This window comes from Ictalurus furcatus, chromosome 27 (assembly GCF_023375685.1).
Source record: "Ictalurus furcatus strain D&B chromosome 27, Billie_1.0, whole genome shotgun sequence".
Classification (NCBI taxonomy): Eukaryota; Metazoa; Chordata; class Actinopteri; order Siluriformes; family Ictaluridae; genus Ictalurus; species Ictalurus furcatus.
In genome coordinates this window covers 1,010,438-1,035,442 of record NC_071281.1, presented here as the reverse complement: position 1 = coordinate 1,035,442, position 25,005 = coordinate 1,010,438, and the positions used below count along the sequence as shown (strand labels likewise).

Below are 25,005 nucleotides of genomic sequence, written 5' to 3'. Positions count from 1 at the left end.
TATTAGAGAAATGATAACCACAACCTAGCAGCAATAAACACAGTCAATAAGTATACACACGAACAGATACTGAAAACACACTTATACATTTCTTTATTATCTGAAAGCCATAAACATTAATGTGTACAAAACTGCAGAGTTAGCCAATTGACATGATGTATTGTGTGAATACAGTAGATATAAATATTCAATAGGACTATAGATATTGGTATAAAACACTTTTCACTACTATAACAGCATAAAAAAATAATAATGCCAGTTAAGCACGAAGCACAAAAACAACATTCATTAACTTTATATAACATATTCTCGGAGCACTAAATTCTTCATTCTTAACGAGAACATTCAGAATTGATACAGAATAAACTCGTGCACAATACAATTTAACAGATGTATCAAAGAAAAGCACATGCTATAAAAATGAATGTGAAAAAAATGTGTAAAAATCAATAAATGGTGATATGATACATATTTACGTAATACTGCAATAGCAGTTAAAAGTCGCACATCAGCTCGGAGTAAAAGTGGGCATTTAATGCTGATCAAAAATTGCTTCGTATATACAAGACATTACTAGAAGGCTAGTGCCACTAATAATTACAGTAATTAAAATGAGTAACATTTTAAGTCAAGTGTGACTTGAATTATAATGAGAGAAAAATATCATTGGCTTGATTAATGTCAGATCTCAGCACCGTTGTGTTTATTCTGATGATCACGAATTCATACCTCTTACCAATTTGAATATGTTGTAGCTGAAACCCACAACCCAAGTTTAGGGGTCTAAATATCTAAGAAATGTTTTTATTTGTTTCCTAACTGGATGATGATGTAGAAGTTACTCTCCCTGTAATTTGTTCCTTGGTCCACGCAGACCAAGCCAGAAGGTTTGGTGTGGATGAACCAACCACTGTACGCAGCCGACTCAAAGCGACGGTGGTTGTCCTTTGTAGTTTTCAGGTAGAAGACAAAAGGCCACGTGCTCGGGTCATCCTTACAGATAGACTGCAGCTTGCTTTTGTCGCAGCACTGAAACAGAAAACCAACACGACAGAACTTTGTAGCCCATCGGTTCTTACGGGAATAACAAGATCGGAGTCTATGCAATCTTGTGTTGTAGTGTCGAATAATCTGGACTTCAGTTAGAATCCGTCATGGTTCTGCAGTAGATATGTCTTCATTCAGAATTAACGAAGGCATTCAGTTGAGTTAGAATATGTCTTCAAGACTACTTGACATTCGGCGTGAGTTAAAATGTTTATACACGGTCATTTAGGCTAGAGGTGTGTGCATGAGCGGTTTATAAATCCCACTCGTGGCCAATCCGGAAGGACACCTGCCTACTCCTGCAGACATTCGTGACTATTCCTGCCCATTCCGGTAGACACGCTGGACTAATCCTTCCCATTCTCACAGACACTCTTGATCAACTCCGCACCCTCCGCTGACACTCTTCACTGATCTCACCCATCGCTGCAGGCATGCCTGAATAATCCCGCCCACTCGTGCAAACACTCTTAACCAGTCCTGCTCATTCTTGCAGACGCTCTTGACCAATCTCACCCATTCTCACAGACATTCTTGACCAATTCCAAAGATACTCTTACTCAATCCCATTGACACTCTGGACTAATGTACTCGACTAATCCCAGCATTTATTTATTTATTTTTTTTTACTTTTGACCAGTCTCGCAGTTCTTGTTTTCACTTGCCTGAAATATTTTCTGACAAAATTACCGTTTTCACTTCCACCATTTTACTTTCATGTCATATGGCAGGCGTCCTTATTCGAAGTGAAAGGCCATTTGGCTCATTTATACAACTAAGCAGTTGTCGCTTGGTGGTGCTCAGATTTGATCGCCTGACCTTCCAAGCAGTAGTCCTAAATCTTAACAATTAAGCTACCAGTGCCCACAGCACCACTTTTTGTTGAGTCGCATGAGTTCCCAGACATGATGCGCACTAACCTCTGTATTTGTACTCCCCTGTAACTGTCTGTGTATTTTACATGTTTGATACTGGATCTGTAAGACATGTTTTACAAAATCCCTCGTTTCACTACATTTTTGTATTCTTTGAATGGATCGTTTCTTACCTCAACAGTCAAAGCTGGTCTGCCGTTCTCACACACGCATTTAAGGAAGTTGGTCGAGCCGCTGAAGTTCAAAACAACAGGAACGCCTTTATCGAAATCTTCTGCTGCATTTGACATATAGTAGTAGATTGTGATGTTCTCTGTAAGACAGGCAGTATGCATGCTTTAAATTTTAAGACTTAAGAATAAGAATAGTTTTTCACTCGCATGGCATGATTTGTTAAAATAGTCATCCGGGCAGTTCCTCTTCTACAGCGAAGCCCTGAACGTAGCGCAATTTCGCTGACCTGGAAATCTACACTATATGACCAGAATGATAGTATCACATCCGTTTGTGTGCCTTCCACAGACTGTTGCCAAATAGTTTGAAGCACAAAAGAAAGTCTTTGTATTAAGTTCCTTTACTGGAGCTTAGAGGCAGAGCACAAACCTGTTCCAGTAACGACAATGCCCCTGTGCACAGGAAAAATATGTTTTACCAAAGTTGGTGTGGAAGAACTAGAGTGCCTTGACCATAATCTCAATGAATACCTTTGGGATGACTTGAAACTCATCACCTTACATTCCAAAAACTAGGAGAAAGCCTTCCCAGAAGAATGGTGGCTATTATAACAACAAAAGGGGGGACAAAATCTTATGGATGTGATTACTCACTTATCCATGTGCTGTATATGTATATGTATTTTATTTTAAATACTTATATTGATTAGCCAGACATCCATGTAGCTTGGAATTTGATCCTGTACTAACCTGTGGTGGCATTACTCATGCAAGGCAGTTCTCGTTGATGGATATTTTCAGGACAGATGGCCTTTTGCAGTAAACTCTGGATCAAAACTTGACCTTTTTCGAAACGTTTTCGAATATATTCTCTGTAAGCTGAAGAAACAGAAGCTTTATGAGCACTATGCACACATGTACTGACACTTGACTACTAGTTCTACTTTACTATATGTTGACTGGATATGAACTGAATTAGTACAGCATATGGTTGCACAAAGGTCTCAATAAGTTTCGATACATTCAGTAAGTGTTGACGTGTTGACGTGTTGCTTATTCGACAGTAATCTCAAATCACATTTTGGCATGTAGAACAAAGAGTACAATCGTGCCTGCGGTTCCGGAGTTAACCAAATGTGTGTGAATGAATGTGATATAGAACGTTTACAGTGGTTTCTTTTATAGGTCACTGATGTAATACGCATTGCGAACAGAACTAGATGAATTACCGAGGTTAGTTATCAATTTACTACAACATGGTAAACAAAAAATTTACTTTGTTTTAGCCCTGACCTGATGTGACCTTAGTCTGCTTAGTAGCCACAACAAAGTCACTGAGGGTGCACCCTGCGGCACCACAGCTGCTGCAGGGGTTTTGGGTGTCGCATCCTCGTGCTTGCAGAATCGCTACACTTGTGTTAGTCATGGACACGAGCAGAACTTCCTTGTTCGTGAAAGAAACGCCTTCCATATCACCGCTCTCCGCGTCACACTCTTCTGGCACCTGTGGGTTTTCTTCATCTTTATCCAGACATGTTTGTCTAACCATGGCCAGACTGAAGTCTAAAACGGTCATTTCCCTGTGGTAGGGTCTCATGCTTTCAGACACTGGGGATTTCTTCTGTGCCTCATCGACACTCACCCGGTGCAAAGTCTGCAAACACAAGAAAAAAAATGAACGAAATCCTCAACGGGCGTGATAACAGCGAGTGTTTACAATACAGTGAGGGAAAATAAAGATTCAGACCCTTTAGTGTTTGTCATTTAACATACTTCCAGCAGCGCATACACCCACTTCAAATTTACACATAATGTTTGACTTTGTACGTGTAAATATGCAACAAACAAGAAGTTTGTACTGAATTCATAAGCATACTGTGGTTGGGACGATTTCACTCAAGTAGCGTTCATGGTGAAGGTGAAGGAGTTCCTAATGGTCTCAGGGACAACATAATTAAACAACACTCGCTACCGAGCCAGAGCAATATTCAGGTGGAAAGTCCATGGAACCACATCTAATCATTCCCAAAACAAGTGTGCCATGTAAGATTTCACACCATCCTCACGTCACAGATATGGAAGGTAAGAGAGAATCCATCAGTCACTTGAAAAGAGCTGCAGGACGACCTGAAAGCAGCACGGACAGCAACCGATGAGAGAGCAATAAGCAATGAACTGCACCAATCATCTCCCTTCTTACCTCCTCTGCCAAACTCCTCGAATAAAGAAGCTCGGAGATGCACATCTAAAAGCATTTAGACAAATCAGAGCTCTTTTTGGAACAATATACTCAGGTCAAATTAAACAAAAAATAGAACTCGTTGGGAATCATTTTTGTCAGTTTGTCATATTTGGAAAGCAAAGGGTTGCCCATATGATTCAAGAACACCATACACACGGTGAAGTACGGAGATGATATAGGGATGCTACTTTACACATCATCAAAACATGAAACATGAATGGAAAGACATACGGGACATTAGAGGAAGTAAGTCTCCACTTCTTGTTTGTCAAATTGACTGCAACCAAAAACGCATCTTTCACTTCCTGTGCCCTTTCCCATAGACGTTGTCTGTAGAAATTCTTTATTGCGGTTATATAACAATCAATATCATCAGTAATGTCAATAAGCAGAATAATATACTACATGTGAGTGGTAGAAAGTAACAAACTACATATAGTACTTCCATTACAGTACTTAAGTACATGGGTACCGTAACAGTACTTTTTTTGAGTATAATGAAATCATAGTACTTTTGCTTGAGTGGAAAAATTTTTTTAAAAAATGTAATTTGATCACCATTACACAATTAATTACTCATTTAACTATTTTAACATTTCATCACTTCATACATTGATTCACGTGAAGTGAGTCACAGCGATTTCACTCAAGTCAGTGTGTTTTGAAGTTTTTCCGTTAATGAGTAGAAGTAACGATAAATTTATCCGTCCGTCGTCTGTACAACTTATCCTACACAGGGTCCCAGGGGAGTCTGGAGTCTGTCCCGGGGAATTCGGGGCACAAGGTGGGGTACACCCTGGACGGAAAACCCTGAAGCATGGGGAGCATGCAGATCTGAGGTGTGAGGCAAACGTGCTAACCACTAAGCCACTGTGTAGCAATTTAATGTGAATCAAAAAGCACTCATGTATATGGATCTTTATCAGCTCATTAGTCCTGTAATTGAGTAACGGTTACATACTGTACAATAGGAACCATGAAGCTGTGATCTGGAGTCTTATTGGGCAGAAAGGCTATTTACTGACGCTTAGCACTGTGTAACGGACTTCATTTTTTTTGTGTAGTATGTATGTATATGTGAGGAACACCTTTTGTGCCTGAAAAGATGGATCTCAACATCATATAATCTGTTGGAAAGGGGTGAAATATGCAGAAGACGCTGGAAAAGCACAGAACGTGCAGGTGGACAGTTTAACTGCTCAGGACAAACAAGGGACTCATGAACAACTCTCACAGAACATAAACACGTCATGTCGCGGATCATCCAGATAACGACACACAGTATTATTAATCAAGGGTGTGTGAACTATTGAACCGGGTAATTCTTATAAATTCAGCTATTATCTTGTCTCGTGGACAGTATGTAAACATCTGTTATATGAAATAGCTTCTTCAGGACAGGACTAAATAAAATATAACATGGGAATTTTATGATCCGTCTTATTTTGTGTAAAGTATTAAGATTTCGCAGATTCCTCAAGGGGTATGTAAACTTTTGGGCACAACTGTAATTTACTAAATCAGACACCTGATTCATTCACAGGTCACTCTGAGTGTGTGTGTGTGTGTGCGCGCGCGCGTGTGTGTACCAGTGTGAAATGGTTCTGAAGATCATTTATCCGTACTAATATACATATATATATATATATATATATATATATATATATATATATATATACATATATACATATATACATATATACATATATACATATATACATATATATATATATATATATATATATATATATATATATATATATATATATATATATAAACACCTGAGTGAAACTGGACAGCCACAGTGATGTGTTGTGTGAAAGAGAAACTACTCACCAGGAGTGGAGACCCTGAGCTTAGCATCATGGCGAACACATTCGGAGGCAAATGCTGAGTTTCGACATCATTTATCATCAGGAGCTTGTCCCCTTTCCTACAGGATGAAAGAGGCAGAAACCATAACGTTATTCCATATGCTACACTGTTTATCAGTAATGTAAATGACACATACTCACATTAAGACGACAGTGAAAGTATAATTGAATGTAATTGTGTGGTGCTGGTCTTTATTACCTGCCAAAATCACTAGGCGTACTGGTCAAAACATTATCCACTTCATAACAGTGCTTGCCGTCGACCACAGTGTGAACCAAGGCGACACCCCCGCTGAGAAAACTCTCCTAGAAAAACACTTGTTCAAATTAGGTGAAGTCAACTCAAGTGAGATAAAGCTTTGTTTTTCATAAACCACTGGAATAACCTTTATCAGCTTAACCCGACAGACAGACGGACAGACAGACGGACACACGTACCTGTTCCATGTTGCTATCCTAGCAGACAGTAACGACTCTGGCAACAGCGTGAGATTTTGCTCGATTATAAACCATTAGGTAGTGGGTTGGGCTTCAGTACGGACACTTATTTGTAGCATATGATCTCACTGAACTGAGAGCATGCTCACAAATAAAAAAGGAAGTGTCACAAAGCCACAGTGGGGGAAGAAGAGGCCAGAAAACAATATGTTAGTTACAGATTAGGAAGAAGCCAAGCTCAAGGGGGAAAGGTATAAAGACTTGAATGAGAGAAGAGGTACACCGAATAAGGATGTAAGTATTAATAGTTTGTGTGAGGTCAGGGAGGATTTATTCAGACTTGATTCTGACTCACAATGACAGTTCCTTTTATTTTATTTATTTATTTATTAATCTTTCTTTAGATTGGAGTACATCGATTCTCTTAATACAACCTTCTTCTTTTTTTTTTTTTTTTTTTTTTACTGAGGCAAACTTATGTGCCCATAAGAAGTACCAATACCTAACCTAATTTTAGTGAGATATTCTGGTGAACAGCGGTGGTTAAGTTGCTATGAGCAAACAGGAAATATCACGCTCACTAAACCCAATAGATGTGTGGGCCTCTAGAAATATTGCTACTCATTCTGTAATGTGCACTTTTGGAGCATGCAGAGGCTTGATTTATTACAACTATTCTCTACTTCTCGCTGTTTTGGATGTCCAAAACAAATCAACAAATCATTCAGGTGTTACTGTGCATGAAACACAGAGGAAGAGGGTTATTATTATTATTATTATTATTATTATTATTATTATTATTATTGCCTCATAACAAGATACAAAAACAAGTTACTACAGTAATGTTTGCAAATGCACAATATAAAGTTCATGTAGTGTAATCATTGTTTACTGTCCTCTACACATGCACTGAGATCATTAAAAAGCTTCTGAAAGTTGGGCCTCCCCTCTGGAAGCTGTGAAAAGAGAATGACACATATTTGACCATATGTAGGCTTGAATGATTTTTCAGTTTCAGTGTAATTCTTATTTGTTGGGAGAGAGAGACAGAGACAGAGAGAGAGAGAGGAGGGGATTTAACATGATTACCTCATGCCAGCATGATTTCATAACTTGGTAGATCTGATCTGTGGCCAGCTGTGGTCTATACAGGCGATGACCCTGCATCACTCTCTCAGCTACATGTGCATTATCATAGTGCTCATAGGGCTGCTTGCCCAGACTGTACACCTCCCACATCAGCACACCTACACAACAAAATCAGCTTCATCATCATCATCATCATCATCATCATCAACTCAATGCAAAATACTTACAGTATTTATTAGCACGACTATAGCTGAGGTGAAACTAAAGCCGTTTCTAGGTATAAGTGGTACATAAACAGTCGCTTCAGAGCTCTTAAGTGCAAGCGCACCTGTAAGAATGCAGATTTGTAAAACTATAAAGGCATGGGAAAACCCGTATAGCCGTGGAGTATCCTGACAGAGCAAACAGCCAAAAGTGATGAAAAATATACTGACATCACTACTACAAGAAAACATAAATATATATGATAATGTGTTTATTTACGTTACCTTCTAACCTCGCTAGGACCGCCTGAACAGATCACATCGGGTCAGATGAACAAACTCAGAGATACAAATACTCAATCTGCCTTACATGTAAGGCTTACTAAGTTATTTAGAAATGGATGATAAAAGTACCTACTATTTGTGGTATTACATTAGGAAAAAAAAAAAAAAACCTCATACACCTCACGAGTAGATAAAATACTTGGCTAGCATTAAGCTAACGTTGTAGGATAGACCTAAATTAATAAAAAAACACCACAACATGAGGCAAAAAAAAAAAACAAGTACCAAAATAAGGATGTAAGCATTAAGAGTTTGTGTGAGGTCACGGAGAATTTATTCTCACTATATTTTGATTCACAGTAACAGTTCCTTTTTTGATCTTCCTCACTGATTAACTGTTTTTTTTTCTTATATTGAATTCCTGGATTGAGATAAGAGTTTGACTGTCGTTTCACTTGTTCATGCTTTAATTTGTCTTTACGCACTTATGAGCTGTATCACGTACTAATGTTATAAAGTTCAGCAGCCTGATCCACTGATATCAGCACTTTATTGTACAGTGTCAATAGTTTGCGCACCTGGATGCATGTGAGTGAGCGTAAAAGTGGATGGCCTGCTGTCCGTTGGTCAGGCTTGTTGTGAAGTCGCAGCACTGGCACTCTCAGAGTTTTGACCAAAATTGGGTTTGTCTGCCAGTAATATACTGCCAGTTTAACAGACAGATAAAAACGCTTAAATACCACGAGTCACATTTAAATCAGGATCGTGTTGGATCATGCTGATAATCGTTATGTTAAAAAGATGATGCTCACTCCGCTGTTGTAGACGTAATTTTCCTTCAGATTTTGCAGTAGCGTTGTTTTCCATAAGTAGATTAGGTTATAAATGTAGATGGAGCGGTATCGGGATGTAATAAGAAATACAAACCGATCAGCCATAACATTAAAACCACCTGCCTAATATTGTGTAGGTCCTCCCTGTGATGCCAAAACAGCTCTGACCCGTCAAGGCATGGACTCCACAAGACCTCTGAAGGTGTGCTGTGGTATCTTGCACCAAGACATTAGCAGCATATACTTAAAATCCTGTAAATTGCGAGGTGGGGCTTCCATGGATTGGACTTGCTTGCCCGGCACATCCTACAGATGCACGATTGGATTGAGATCAGGGCAATTTGAAGGCCTCTTTGTACTCAAATCATTCTGAACAATTTTTGCAGTGTGGCATGACGTTATCCTACTGAAAGAGGTCACTGCCATTGAGGAATACCGTTGCCATGAATACGTGTACTTAGTCTGCAACAACGTTTAGGTAGGTGGAACGTGTCAAAAAAGTATCCGCATGAATGCCAGGATCCAAGGTTTCCCTGCAGAACATTGCCCAGAGCATCACACTTCCTCCGCCAGCTCGCCTTCTTCCCATAGTGCGTACCGGTACCATCTCTTCCCCAGGTAAGCGACACATACACAACTGGCCATCCACAAGATGTAAAAGAAAACAGGATTCATCAGACCAGACCACTTTCTTCCATTTAGCATGGGCACTCTGCTATTATAGTCTGCGGTTATGCAGCACCATACACAGAAGCTGCTATACACTGTGTGTTCTGACACCTTTCTATCATAGCCAGCCTTCAGTTTTTCAGCAATTTGTGCTTTAGTAGCTCTTCTGTGGGACCATCAGTGATTCTTGAGCGCCCATGACCCTGTCGCCGGTTCACTGGTTGTCCTTCCCTAGACCACTTTTGGTAGGTACTAACCACTATATATATATATATATATATATATATATATATATATATATATATATATATATATATATATATATATATATATATATATATATATATACATATACATACACACACACACAGGATTTTTTCCATTTGGTGATTACTAACCCTTACATTTCACTTAACCCAACATCTAATCATGTCACACTTTTTTCCATTTCCACGGTTTGTGGCGGCAGTGAGGAGGGTTTTGGTTTGAGTTTAGTCAGAGTTCCACGGCAAACAGAGATCCTGCTTCACCACAACAGAAGGACACAGTGACTAACACTGTTACCGGTTTGTCAGTAGCATCATGGGATTTATGTTCAGGTGATTCAGTTAATATGTTAAGCAGACTGATGAGACCGATTTGGATGTCGATAATCCAAGTGAGAACTCCTTTCAGCTTATATTTCTTTACAGTTGGGCAACAATGTTGTTTTCCCATAAGTAGATGTACAGGCAGGGTGTCTAAGTGGAATTAGAATAGAGTCTTTTACATGTGATTGTTCAGTTTTGGGAGTAAACAGAATTTAAGCTGCCATGGGTTGTGACACGTGCAGAAAAAAAGAGACAGATTTCATAACTATATAGAGTAGAAAATTGGGCCATGTGAAGGGTTTTTTTTTTTTTTTTTTCCAGGCTGCCATACATACATTAAAAAAAGAAAGCAAGTAGGATGTCACTTAGAGATCCCTGAGTTTAGGAACAACTCTGGTTGAAACTACTATATTGTTATTATTTATAATAAGAATTTGGCAGACGCCCCTTATCCAGAGCGACTTACAATTATGTCATTTATACAGCTGAGCAGTTAAGGGTTAAGGGCCTCGCTCAAGGGCCCAGCAGTGGCAGCTTGGCAGTGTTGAGATATGAACTCATGACCTTCTGATCAGCAGTCCAACCATCTTAACCACTACCACTTAACACCAAATTCTATCAATATTATTGCAGATTAGACACTCAATCAAATATTAACAGCAGCATGGATGAACTTAGCCTGCCCTACTTGTGGTGTACATGAATGAGTATTTACTGCGAAATGTTCACAACTGAAAGGTTAACGGAAAGGTTCATCACACAGTACAGACTTTTTGGTATTTGTGTAATGATGTGGCGCTGTGGTGAGACATGAGCAAACTTTTCAAGTAGTATTGCTATACGGTTTGCATCAAGAGAAATGTAGTAAGTGACAAACCAAACGCCCACACATCGGACTTGCTGCTAAACCTCGTGTAGTTCAGAACCTCAGGGGCCGACCACTTCACAGGAAACTTTGTACCTGCAGAACTGGTGTACTGATCATCCAGTACATATCTACACAGGGAACAAAACACATAAATAATAGGCAAAAAAGCACACGCATATACAGTTCTGTACATGCAAAACTGAGTTTGTGTCCGTCAGTGTTTGGTGTGAGTGTGTGTGTGTGTGTGTGTGTTGGTCACCTTGCCATTCCAAAGTCAGACACTTTGACAGATAAATCTTTATCTACCAAACAGTTCCTCGCAGCCTGCAATCAAAATAAAGGAAAACAATGAACAAAAACAGACGGAAGATCTAAACATCTGGAGATGACTACATTCTGAAGGTGATAACACATGGATCTGACAGTAGGGCTGGCTGCAAAGTAAAATAAATATATATATATATATATAAATATTAACTAAGGAATACAGCACTTGGGGGTGTGCTATTATAGGAAACAACATGGTGTTGTGATCTGGAAAGCCAGGAAGTGGATTTGTAACAAAGCAAGTTAGTTCCCTTTTAGCACGATCAGGTTATAGTATCTACAAACAGCTGTTTATGTTTTGCTTCTGGTGTGGAGAGAAAGAGAAAAGAGAGAAGTGGCGGTGGCATTAATGATTATGTAGCACTTCACAAAACGCATGAATTCATCAAACCACAAACAAACATTCCTCATCATTCCGGAAAGTGTGTCCTTACTAGATCTCTGTGAATGAACTGCTGACCCTCGAGGTAAGCCATCGCCTCACACACATCCAGGCACATGGTAAGGAGACGCCGAGGACGCAGCTCTTTCCCATGATGCCTCAGGTACTCCAGCAGGCAGCCATTACTCATGAACTCTGTCACGATGTAGATGGGAAAGCACTTGGTACACACACCGTGGAGCCTCACAAGCTTAGGATGCCGGAATTTCCTTCGAGTGCACAGTGACACACAGACACTGTATTAAAGAAATGATGCTGAAGTTTGCACTTGATTGGAATAGTATTATGGGAAAGGTTTCACATATTTAATGTGCGATGTTGTCTAGTAAATTAAACAGATTCAAGTATATCCTGTCACCTCACACAGGCACAAACATGGACATACAGTGTTTTTATTATTATACTACTCGGGAAGAATGACAGATTATTAGAGCGACTCAACCGTTCGAATTCCGAGCTTTAATCCCTGCAAAAAAACCCCACTAGGAACCATCACAGAAAGTCTAATGGTTTCTACTACAAATGCCATTACAAACTATCAGCTAACCATTAAAACCATTACTATTATTGGTCCTTAATGGTATCCACTAGACATAACCTGCCCAAAATAGAAGGCAACAAATTTCCCAGATACCCATTGGGACCATTACAGTTTCCATTAAAACCAATACAATTCCCATTATATTACAAATTCTCTGAGGGTTTCTATTGTTGTTGTTTTTTTTTTTTGTTTTTTTCCAGCAGGGATGTTATTCATCCATGCCTATCGCATGCATATCTTTCACATATCTATTGCCATAAGAGTGCTTTCACACTTGCGATGTGAAACAATCTAGCGATTTATTACTGCCTCACTCATTAGCCTGGCTTGCCATCTCGCTTAGATGAATTTATAAAAGTTCAATAAAGAGAGGAGAAGTTGTTTGTGTTACTTGACAGTGAAAGCGTGACCTCACATCACGTACAAGTGAATGTCCCAACAATAGCCAAGTTTGGTTTTTAAGTTATATTGCAATATTGGAATACAGGCAGTGAAATGTTTTCAACATGTCGTAAATCTCTTCATATTTACTCACTCACAAGACAGACCATCACTCTGTCTGTGATTTTTTGTTTCATTCACATGACGCCCCAGAGCCCCACCCCATCCCCCATCCCCCAACCCCCAACCGCTAATATGTGACCTGGTTTTGAGATTAAAAACAAAAAATCCATTGAGTCTGAACGTTTTTTCTGTTTCTTTTCAGAAACACTCCGCTGTGCATCAGAACTGTTTTTAAAGTGGCCGTCCGCCCACCTTACACCTGCTTTTCATGCAACACCTGCGCTGTTGGTTGAAAAAGAAAGAAAGAAAGAAAAAAAACCCACCCTAAATCACCGAAGTGATGTTTACGTATATTTTCTTGGAATTAAATAAACATGCCAACCCCTCAACTTAAAGGTATGTCCTATTCTAAGATTTGTTCCCTATTCCTGTTCTCCCCTTTGCTATACAGTGCCTGATTTAACTTCTGCATTACATTGAACTGTAGGCAGAAATACTTTATACTACTACTGGGACCTGACTTGACACACTAGCCGATATAAAATATATAAAGGCTGTTTGAAATCTTTCAAACAGAAGGCGGTATAATGGAATTTTGAGTATACCTGAGTAGACTTGAATTGTTCCTGAGAACAGGAAACGCATCACACACTTGCTAACCACAGTCACACACTTACACTAACACACTGCCCTGGACTTTACCACCGATATAGTCAGCCAGCACCGAAAAGGGAAGTTGAAGAGGTAGCACAAGCATGACGGAAACCTACATCATGATCTGGGCTTCCTCTATAAACTCGTCTGACGACATGCAGCCCTCTTTCACCATCTTAATGGCCACCTGATGTTTGCCCTTCCACATGCCGAGCTGGACCACTCCGAACTGGCCGCTGCCTAGCTCTTTCACCAGACACACGTCTTCTCGTCTCAGCTCCCACGCACCTATGAATCACACGCACACACGAATTAAACTCGTACGGAACATGTATTGTAAAACCCACATCCCCGATCGCACACGTACACATCTACCGAGGTTGGAACAATATCTACAAACTATTGTATGGCTTAGCAATATAACATGCAGCTCTTTGTCTAATTGGGAAGACAACACGGTTATTGTGTAATCGTTTACATATACATATGTGCCGGCTTCTTTCAGTTCAGTTTTGCTTGTATGGTAACAGACGTGTATTGTCTCAGCTTTACAGAAATCTGGGTGTAGATTTAAGTCTAAGACAAAGGTGACAAGGTAATGGAAAAACTCCTGATGGCATGCGGAAGGAACCGGACTCAAGAGAACGTGTCCTCTTCTAGCTCACACCAGATAGAAGGATCGTAAGTCATTACTCTTCTACAGCTCTATACTGTAAACTCATACGGTACTAGGTGTGCTAAACAGATGCGGAGTATGAGCAGATTGTGAATAAGAGTCCTGAGATAAGAGTACAGCAGACAGTCTTTGTGATAAGAGCAGCAATTTAAATCTACAGCAGCCTACGCAGGTGAGGTTATCCACTGAAGAGAAAAAAATTGGGCATATAGTGGTTTTCGGAAGTGTAAATCTTATACAATCTTACAAACGGGTATCCGTGTAGAGGAAGAAGGCGAGTCACAAGTGTACTGTTTTTTTTTTAATTAGCAGGTAATCTTCATGTCACGTTGCAGTGGTGTAAACTGCACACCCAGTGTCGAGGTTTGTGTGCAATCTGGGTTTCTTTTTGGAAGCGTCATTTTGAAAGTTTGCAAATTTCCATGTTGATTTGGATACATGGGGGGCAGAGAGGCTTAGTAGTTACCCTCACACCTCCAGGGTTGGGGATTCGATTCCTGCCTCTACCCTGTGTGTGTGGAGCTTGCATGTTCTCCACGTGCTCCGTTTTTCTACCCCAGTCCAAAGACATGCGTCGTAGGCTGATTGGCAACTCTAAATTGTCCGTAGTGTGTATGCGACTTTCTGTCCCTGGCTCCCCGTGACCCTGTGTAGGATCAGCGGTATGGAAAATGGATGGATGGATTTGGATACATATGCTGTATATTGATTCTAACCACAAAAGCAGAAACAGTGCCACAACCAAGAAACCTACATGTTGTAATACTGCAAGTTAGTTTGCTGGGCCATGACCCTGTCTCGTGTACTGTATCCGGTTAATTTTGTTAGCCTGGTAACTTTAAAATAATCTCTGAGATGTGACTAAGTGCACAAAGAAAAAAAAAAAAAATGACAGGCTGATCATGTCCTGTTGTGCGTTTCAAAAAATGTTTGCCTCACCCTGTGCTGACTGAGATGTGAGATCGGTTTCTGTAGCAGGAAGCCGCAGTCTTGTAAGCAGGCCTAAAAAAAGCAAACAGGATTTCGAGTCAACCACAATTGTTCCTGCAATTTGAAATCATCTTCAAATCACATCTGAAGTCCTGACATTTCTATGAGAATGAGTCACGGATGTAATATTGACCACGCAATGGTTACAAATCAGAGTGAAAATTCCATTGATTTTACTCATGTACCATGAATCACTAATTCTACAATGAATATAGTGCAGTAGTGATATCACTAAGATGTACACGGGTGTGTGTGTGTGTGTAATGGAATTTATAAATAGGTTAACGTTTTCTGATGTGTGTATCTGTTAAATAGGTCAAGAAATCCCACACCTGCCGCATTGTGTTGATGGTACTCTATCATTTGGGGAATGGACTCAAACAGGTGGTTCTCTGCCAAGTAATACAGCCCTTCTGCATTCACGTTAATGAGATAATGCCTTACAGTCCCTTTCACTTCACTGCAAACACAACACACGTTTAATATTAGACTTCTCACTACAGGTGTGGCGTTGAGATATACTGATGGTGGAGAGGATGTGGTCAAAACTTTGTGTGTATATGTAGGGACATTTAGGCTTGAGGAGGAGGAGACGATGACGAAGAAAAATCTCCTCTGTACTCACTCTAGTGCTCGGCTAAAGAGCGACACTGTGTATACTCCTTTTTGACTGGAGTCTCTAACCACGAATGATCCTTCTTTACCCTGTAACAAAAGGTGAGACCCTTATTATAGTAGTAAAGTGAATTAAATTAAAAAATGTATATATATACAGTATCATGTCAATGTATGCTCACTGGCTACTTTAAAAATGATCTACCATCAATCTACCATCAATCTGGCAGCAAGGAACAAAAGCATGCGGATACAGGACAAGACATTCAGTTAATGTTCACATCAAACATCAGAATGGGGAAAAAATGTGACCGCATTGACTTTTACCGTAGAACGGTTCCTGGTGCCAGACCAGGGGATGTATTTCCAATCTTCAACTCTCCATTCTCAGTGAATGGAGATGTGCCCATTGTAGCTGGAACCCCATGTGCTCTGAAGCTGTTTTACTGTTTTGTAATTTTGAGATGCTTTCTGCTCACCATGGTTGCAAAGAGTGTTAGCGTTACCGTCACAGCTCTGGAGAGTCGGAGACGGATGCACGTGCAGATTTAAAGTTTTAATAAAGATGATGACAAAACATAAAAAGACAATACATGCGAGGCGAGAGAGCATAACCTGACAACAGAGGAGAAACAACGCAAGAACCAAGAGTGCGGTGCAAACAGTGATTAAATACACGGGTGCTCCTTAGCAGGAATAAGGATCAGGTACAGGTGGTCATGTGACTGTGATGCACAGGTGCAGTGTCTGCTGGGAACTGAAGTCCAGAGCTCCCTCCAGCAGTTCATAACAATTAGCATGGCTTTCCTGTCTCCTCGAACCAGTCTGACCCTTCTCCTCTGGCTCATTCTCTCATCAACAACATGTTTCCAGACGCTACTGTGTGTGAATATCCCAGGAGATCCGTTTTTAAAATACTCAAACCAGACTATCTGCCACTAACAAGCATGGCATGGTCAAAGTCACCAAAATCACATTTTCCCCATTCTGGTGTTTGATGTGAATATTACCTGAAGGTCTCGACCTGCATCTGCATGTTTTATGCATTGTGCTGCTGCCAGATGACTGGCTGATTGCATGGATATGCAACCCCTGGCAAAAATGATGGGATCACACACTTCATAGCGAATAAACAAATCACAGACATGGCACAAAACAACTTTTCTGGCTTCGTGAAACATACCTCAAACAAGTGAAATGAAGTTGTTTTATCCATCCATCCATCTTCTATACCGCTTATCCTTTTCAGGGTCACGGGGAATCTGGAGCCTATCCCAGGGAGCATCGGGCACAAGGTGGACTACACCCTGGACAGGGTGCCAGTCCATCGCAAGGCACAATCACACACATACATTCACAGACCCATTCATACACTATGGACACTTTAGACACGCCAATCGGCCTACCATGCATGTCTTTGGACTGGGGGAGGAAACCCGGAGGAAACCCCCACAGCACGGGGAGAACATGCAAACTCCACACACACACAGGGCCACGGTGGGAATCGAACCCCGATCATGGAGGTGTGAGGCGAACGTGCTAACCATTAAGCCATCATGCGCCCTATGAAGTTGTTTTAATTAATGGTATATTTGTTTCCAGATCACGTAGAGGGAGGAAAAAAATTATGCAATCATCAACAAACAAAAAAAACATCACACTTAGTACATTGTTACTCCTCCTTGGGCTTTTATGACGGCCTGAATTTTTTGAGGCATGGACTTCACTAATGAAAAACAATATTCTTCATCAAACTGGTTCCAACTTTCTTAGCGATCAGCTTTACAGGATGGAGTCTTGTCATGGACCATTTAAAAAAAAATTTTTTTTTTTAATTTCCACCATAAATTTTCAATTAGACTGAGATCTGGACTGTTTGCTGGCCATGCCGTTGAGTTGATCAGCCCATAATTTTTCCTCTACTTGACTTGGAAAATAAAATATGCCATTAAATAAAATCATTTAATTTGATTTGATTGAGGTATGATTCATGAAGCCAGAATGTTCACTACTGTGTCATATATGTGATCTGTTTGTTTGCTATGAAGTAAAAATCCGTGTGAGCATCCTCTAAGTGTAGTGATTTCAACACTTTTGCCAATGAAAGTGCTGGTGAGTGTACATGAGAGTCAACTGATGAAAGTAATAAACGTGTGAACAGCGCCACCCACCTTCTCGCGTAGCAGCTGCTCCGTCTTCACTCGAGACATGTTGCCCACGTACCAGCTGGATGAGTTCAATTCAATAAACCAAGTTTAGACAAATTAGCTGAAAGTACATCAACTTAATGCTTTTTCTCCATGTAAGAGTGTAAAAAATGCAAGTCCAATTCAAGTCTCAAGTCAACAGAATGTAAATGAGGAGTATATGAGAACTTCAAGTGTACACTAACAATAAAGAACAGTACTGTTCACAGTAAAGGGAAAAACCACAACACAGTGTAGATCAACTGTTGTGTGCAAGTTGCAACTACATTTTTAGTAATATTTTTTGATGTTTGTTGAGACATTAGAAGACATTAGTACTTTGTTTTGATACTACACGTTTTTACACGCATAAAGGAACATTAAGGTCCAATCACTTTTTGTTTTGGACATCTTTTAAAACTTTTTGTCTCTTTTGTCACAATGAACAATAAAACAATGAAACTCAGAAGACCACATCGGGCTTCACTTCTGTCAGCCAAGAACAGGAATCTGAGGCTACAGTGAGCACAGGATCACCAAAACTCAACAGGTTGTTTTTCCAGAAGTGGAACCCAGTGTGGTTTTCTGCTTTGGTAGCCTCTCCACCTCAAGGTTTGATGTTCTGTGTCCTGAGCTGCTTTTTTGCTCACCACAGTTTTAAAATGTAATTATTTGAGTTATGTTATCCTTCCTGTTGCCTTGAACCAATCTGGCCATTTTCCTCTGACTTCTCTCATTAACAAGGCGTTTCCACCCACAGAACTGTCTCTCACTTGCTGATTTTTGTTTTTGCTTCTCACATAATTCTGAGTAAACTCTAGAGCAGTGGTCACCAACCCTCTTCCTTGAGATCTATTTTCCTGCAGGTTTCATCTCCAAACAAAATCTCACACCTGTTTTAGCTGATCAAGAACTTCAAACCCAAGGTTTAGTTGCAGGGGGTGGTGGGGAAACGTCCCTGCCACTGTTCCTCCACCAGGAGACGTTCTGGGGGTAACGGAGTGAAACGTTGTTGATTGGTGGTACCTAGCTGACGACCCTGCAGCTGACCTATGGAAACAGCAGCACTGAGCCGGTGCCAGTGGGGCTTGTCACAGCCTTAGTCACTGGGAAGGGCTGTATGGCTCTGGTTGTGTTAGGCAGACATGCCTGAGTGGTATTAGGTATATCAGGAGGAAACCATATGTAACCAGTGGCACTGAGGGGCCAGTGGGGCTTGCTACAGCCTTAGCCACTGGGGCGGCCTGTGTGGTTTTGGTTGCGTTAGGCACGGTGGCAATGCCGAAGGAGGGAATTGGAGGAGGTGTGACAGGCAATAATGCCATAGCAGCTCAACATCTTCCTGTGTAATCAATCTTAAGGCAATGGTCATGTGGGCACGATTATGGTTGGAGCTAAAGTCTTCAGGAAGGTAGATATACAGGTACAGAGTTGGTGACCACTGCTCTAGAGACTGTTGTGTGTAAAAATCCCAGAAGATCAGCAGTTATAGAAATACTCAAACCAGCCCGTCTCGTAGCAGCAACCGTGCCGTGATCCAAATCACTGAGATCACATGTTTTCCCCCATTGTGATGGCTGATGTGAAAATGCTAATGTGTTTGCTGATATGAACAGAGGGCTGTCTCATTAACAACAGTAACATTCGTAAGTAAACATATTAGTCTGGGGGCGTTTTCAGGTGTCCTATGAATTTCGACTGCAATCCTTCTGTTATATGAAAGGATGTTTTGAACTCTCTGCAGCCGAAGGCTATCACGTATGGTGCCCCTGCCAAAGCTATGATGCACTGCTCTGTTTACACTGGCTGTAGGCCAAAATAAATAAATGAATTAAAGCAAATACACATGCACCAATAAAAATTCTTTTCCTGTAACTTTCACACACATGGTGTCAGGGTAATTACAGAAACACTTCTTGTTCGCAAATCACTGTTGACGAGTCTAAGTCAAGTCGGGTGCCATTTCTCTCATTTCACACGAGATATCATTTGAACGAATGTCAGTGAATAAAACAGTTAATGAAACTCACGGATAGTCCTCTATGTGGTCATCAACCGGACGTCTCAAACTGGACATGAAAAGAATAAAGACTGTTAAATTTGCCACAACCAGAATTTTTATTTCCTTATCTTTGTTTGTTTGTTTGTTTGTTTGTTTGTTTGTTTAAGTCTGCACTGGTTTCAGGACTGGGTTTGACAAACATATCATATCCCCCCCGAGTCTCTGTTCTGTTTCTGAATTCCTGTGTAGTGTATATTAGCATCAGTCCGTGTAAAGTACTGTCTCATACCAGATGAGATTATACATATGTTGTAATAAAATAAAGCACAACAAATTAAACGTGTTGATGTCACCGTCTAGTGGACAAGAGATAACAACCCGTGCTTTCTCCAGTAAAAACAAAAAAGACGCGCTGGGATTTTGATTTGATTTGATTTGGATTTGCTGGGTCTCTCCTTTGTGGACCTCCTGGACAGTTCATCCTTCTCACTGTAATAGTTCATGCATGTATGATATTTCACATTGTGTTACACATTGTATTAGGACACTCATGAAACACATTCTGAAGAAAAAAAGAAAATCCTTTTTGACGGCACGTTTGGTCATTCGGGACACATATTTTCATTGGCATGGGCCTTTACTTCAGTGTCTCATGGCATCGATAAATCAAATCTCAGTAATAGGATGTGGGGGAAATAAAAAATCCCCTATGTTTAGCATTGCATTTTCAACGCAGATTGAATGACTACATACAGTTTAAAGTTCACTGTGAGCGGTTTAGGCAAAAAAAAGAATCGTAGTAGGAAATTATTAGCATTTTATAAAGGATTTCTTACAGTAGCAGCGTTACACAGCATTTTTGTTAGGCGATTATGGAAGCAGGAAAAGTACTGGTTTACCTGTGGTTGCTTTCCACTTCCTCCATGTAATTAGAAGGGACAACTCCTTCAGAACTAGACAGAGCAAATGATAAATAAAAGGATAAATGCACGAACATGTACTTAAAAGTTCATTACAAAGCATACGGGTGTGGGGGGGATGCGGGGGGGCACACAATAGAAACACTCATGGAATTTCTATTGGTTTTAATGGTTAAAATGGGAGTTGTATTGGTTTTAATAGAAACTGGAATGGTCTCTGTGGGTCTCAACTGCTAATTTGTAGCCTTCTATTAGTGGCATGGTATGTCTAGTGGATACCATTAAGGACCAATATTGGTAATGGTTGTAATGGTTAGCTGATGGTTTGTAATATTTGTAGTGGAAACTGCACTATTTGTAGTGAATTATGGTTGGTTTTGCAATATTATTACACCTGTAATATGATATATTTATTTATTTATTTTTTATTTAATATTACCCAGTATTGTTTATTGGTTTAATGGTAATCTGTTACCCAGCTGTGTCTCTGATTTTCCACCAGTCACCCGACAGCTTTTCCAGAGAGACGTATCTGTTCCCCTTCACAAGACTTAGCTCTCCAGACTTCCTGGCAGTGTAGTCATACAGAGCCACAACCTCCACACAAGCACTGTCTTCATCTTCCGGGATGGGAGGAAGTTGAATTCTCTCTGGGAGCTGTAAAGGTGCACTGTTACGCTGATCCAAACCCATTATACTCACTCCCACCACCACCACCACCACCACCACCATCATCATCATCATCATCATGAAGGGGTGTAAATTTCCTGCTCACCTTTGCAGATGGCAAAGGAGGTAATGCCATTTTTCGAGAAGTTGCTCTGCGCTTCATTGATTCTGCAAAAAAAATATAAATAAATAAATAAATTAAACGTCAGCTACGGTTTTCCCCCCAGTTAATTACCTTTCTGCAAAATACAACAACTACAAAATATGATCAGATCCGGGCCTGGTTTTTTTTTTTTCTTTTTTCTTATTCTTTTTTAACAGAGACTTTTCTTTTTAGTTTTGTCATTAGTGTGAAAGAAACATCTCACAGCTGAGGTCACTGAGCCTCATTCACAGAACTGCATGCCATCAATTAATACAAAAGCCACACAACTAATGGTGAAAAACACACCTTTGTGCCAGTCACAGCAGCCTGGAGCATTCTTTACAGTCTGGCCACAGCACTGGAACATTCCGTCTACCCAGAATGCTTTGTGGTACTTTGCAGAGAGCTTGACATTATCCTTTATTACTGTGAATAAGCATATATACATACATATACATACATATATATATATATATATATATATATATATGGGGAGAGAGAGAGAGAGAGCGAGAGAGAGAGAGAGAGCGAGAGAGATCTGAGTATGTTATTAATCACACTTAGCATAAGCAAACTGAGAGCATAACTTGTAAATAACTGCATAAATATCTTGCCTTGCATCACAGCCTCTAACCAGATCATCCTATCTGCATCATCCTTTGCAAACATGTACAGGATGGAGTCATCATATGCGATCTAATGGGAAAGGATCAAAGTACGTTACAGCCAGAAAATCACAATTCTGATCGTCTTTTTTGCTGCAGTGTTTTTTTTTTTTTTTTTCGGTCTTTTTTTGCCGCAATTAAGCCACATAGATATCCAACGGGTTTTCCCAGGCTGACATAAATAGCATGAGTCCTAACATGAAAAAAAGGAAATGAAAATTCTGAACATCAGATTAGCATTGTGCAAAACATGTCAAAATCATTGGAAGTCACTAGCGGTCACTTTTCAGAAATATAGTCAAAAAAGTCTGGGCGTGTGTGTGTGTGTGTGTGTGTGTGTGTGTGCGTGTGCGTGTGTGTTGATCAGAACCTGAAAGGGGAACATTCTTTCTACAGGCGCATTCCTCTCTGCCTCAACTTTTTCCACATAGCAGATACTTTCTGTCCGAACTGACCCCTTTTTTCTCTTTTTCTTCTGCAAAGAAATATAATACATACAGAACAACAGCAACACTAACAAAAGTCAGTGCTTTGCTTTAAGGTTCAATTAACTCACATTATTTACTATGTTAGTTATCATTACTATTACAAACTTCACTATTAATCATTCGAAATAATTCCTTAACAATGAATTAGTCATTAGTAAACCGTTAGAATTGGGAACGCAGTAATGGTAAGGGATTTAAAACTTTGTAAGCTCTCATGCAAATGTTCTTAAATATCTACACATATGTCACAGTGTGTCAGGAATCAGTGAACGCTGAATGTAAATTAGTGTCTTGTGAAAGGCCTACCCCCTTTTCCTGTTCATAGTAAATCAGAGCCTGGCTGGTCAGAACGAAGAGCCGCTCTTTATAGTTCCTAGGAGATATTTTCTTTTTCTGCTGGGACATCTTCAGCAGGATGCCTTCCATAATGATATCGGCTTCACTCATCTGGGCCACTTTGGCATAGGCACTACACATGCACCACTGAACACACACACACACACACGCATGGAATGATTTCTGCTCCATGGAACACTCCAAAAAAAAAAAAAAAACACTCCAAGAAACCTCACTCTGTCCAGCCATCCATTTTCTGTACCAATTTTCCTACACAGGGCTGCGTGGAGTCTGGAGCCAATCCCAGGGGACATGGGGCACAAGGCAGGGGACACCCTGGACGGGGTGCCAACCCATCGCAGGGCACAATCGCACACACACTCACACACCACCAACAATTTAGACGACACAAGTCTTTGGACTGGGCAAAAAATCCGGAGTACCTGGAGGAGGCCCATGAAGCACGGGGAGAACATGCCAGCTCCATGTGCAGAGAGCAGGCATCGGCCTCAACCCGGGAAGCGTGAGACAAACGTGCTAACCACTAAGCCACCGTGACCAAACCCAAATCCACCGCAATATATTTATCAGCAAGTAAATATCCCGCATATTGGCAGATTTATCGAATACGTCCCACTTTCTGTATAACATTATTAAGCCAGTCTATTTTTTATATCTATTTATATCTTTTCTTTCTTTCTTTCTTTTTTTTTTTTTTTTTTAATTTTTGTACGTATTTCAAGCTGGAAGTTGTCTAGTTGTTTTGGTAAGTAATTTAGCTTACTTGAAACATTTAGTTATAGGAAACGTTAAGTAATTTGCCCATAAAACAAGACACTTTGTCCAGAAATGTCCAGAAATACTCATAGTAATCACAGAATTAATTGATCATAATATTATAATCAGGAAAAATTGGACTATGATTGTGCTACGTCAGCACACTTTAAAACCTGTCGCTTTAGTAACATTACAGTTATTATTCATTAGGAAAATATATATAGCTACCTTCGCAGGCCGAAAAATGATCCGTCCGGCTTCTCGGCACCGAATTCAATATGCACATGGGTTAGTTTTTCTGATAACTGCTCAAGGAACATGCAGCATCACAAAGGCTTCAGTGTGGCTTAAGGGCAGTGTTTGCCTATCCTATTTGCATGGCCCTGACACCACTCAGTGGAAACACAGACCGTCTTTGTCTGGAGCTCACACCTCTCAGTTTCACCTGCGCATTGCAGTAAATGAACATCCTGTGTTGGTGGTACTAGCAGATTTTGGCAAATTAGTAGTATGAGACTTTCACATCAACAACAATAGAAGAGCAAACCTCCCATGCTGTCTATTTTTCCCAAGTTTGCTCATTGTAAATATGATAGGCTCGTTCTAATACGTTCCCGTTTCTATAGTAACAGCTCATACACAGGGACTTGTACGGCAGATGCTCCACATGATCTACGACTTATAATAAAGACATTTCTTCAGTGGTAAATGGTCTGCACTTATACAGCCCTTTATTAAACCTTAGTGGTCCTATAAAGCGCTTTACACTGTTTCTCATTCACACACCAATGGTAGCAGAGCTGCCATGCAAGGCGCTAACTTGCCATCTGGACAAACTTGGGGTTCAGTGTCTTGCCCAAGGACAGTCCGGCATGTGGAGTC

The 25,005-nt window shown here is 40.3% G+C and overlaps 2 protein-coding genes across 3 annotated transcripts; both read right to left on the bottom strand.

Moving 5' to 3' along the window:
- Positions 1-70: 70 nt before the first annotated feature.
- Positions 71-7,509, bottom strand: LOC128602891 (uncharacterized). Its single transcript, XM_053617009.1, has 7 exons — positions 6,650-7,509; positions 6,411-6,517; positions 6,174-6,270; positions 3,389-3,749; positions 2,846-2,974; positions 2,096-2,235; positions 71-1,029 (listed from the first exon to the last, which is right to left on the bottom strand). Exons 1-7 carry the CDS (start codon positions 6,656-6,658, stop codon positions 805-807), a joined length of 1,068 nt encoding a protein of 355 aa, XP_053472984.1. The 5' UTR covers positions 6,659-7,509; the 3' UTR covers positions 71-804.
- Positions 7,061-24,714, bottom strand: LOC128602890 (cytoplasmic tyrosine-protein kinase BMX). 2 transcript variants are annotated; one of them, XR_008384914.1, is made up of 19 exons: positions 24,352-24,714; positions 23,317-23,493; positions 22,893-22,997; positions 22,472-22,553; positions 22,164-22,283; positions 21,819-21,880; positions 21,519-21,700; positions 21,023-21,076; positions 20,152-20,190; positions 18,107-18,161; positions 15,946-16,025; positions 15,653-15,780; positions 15,270-15,332; positions 13,771-13,942; positions 11,948-12,164; positions 11,446-11,510; positions 11,207-11,314; positions 7,739-7,896; positions 7,061-7,605 (listed from the first exon to the last, which is right to left on the bottom strand). XR_008384914.1 is itself a non-coding variant. In XM_053617007.1 (19 exons), exons 2-19 carry the CDS (start codon positions 23,485-23,487, stop codon positions 7,531-7,533), a joined length of 1,947 nt encoding a protein of 648 aa, XP_053472982.1. In that variant the 5' UTR covers positions 23,488-23,493; positions 24,352-24,703; the 3' UTR covers positions 7,061-7,530. The 2 variants fall into 2 exon arrangements, 1 of the variants encoding a protein (XP_053472982.1); XM_053617007.1 differs by having other exon boundaries at positions 11,196-11,314; positions 24,352-24,703.
- Between the last annotated feature and the right edge of the window lie 291 nt (positions 24,715-25,005).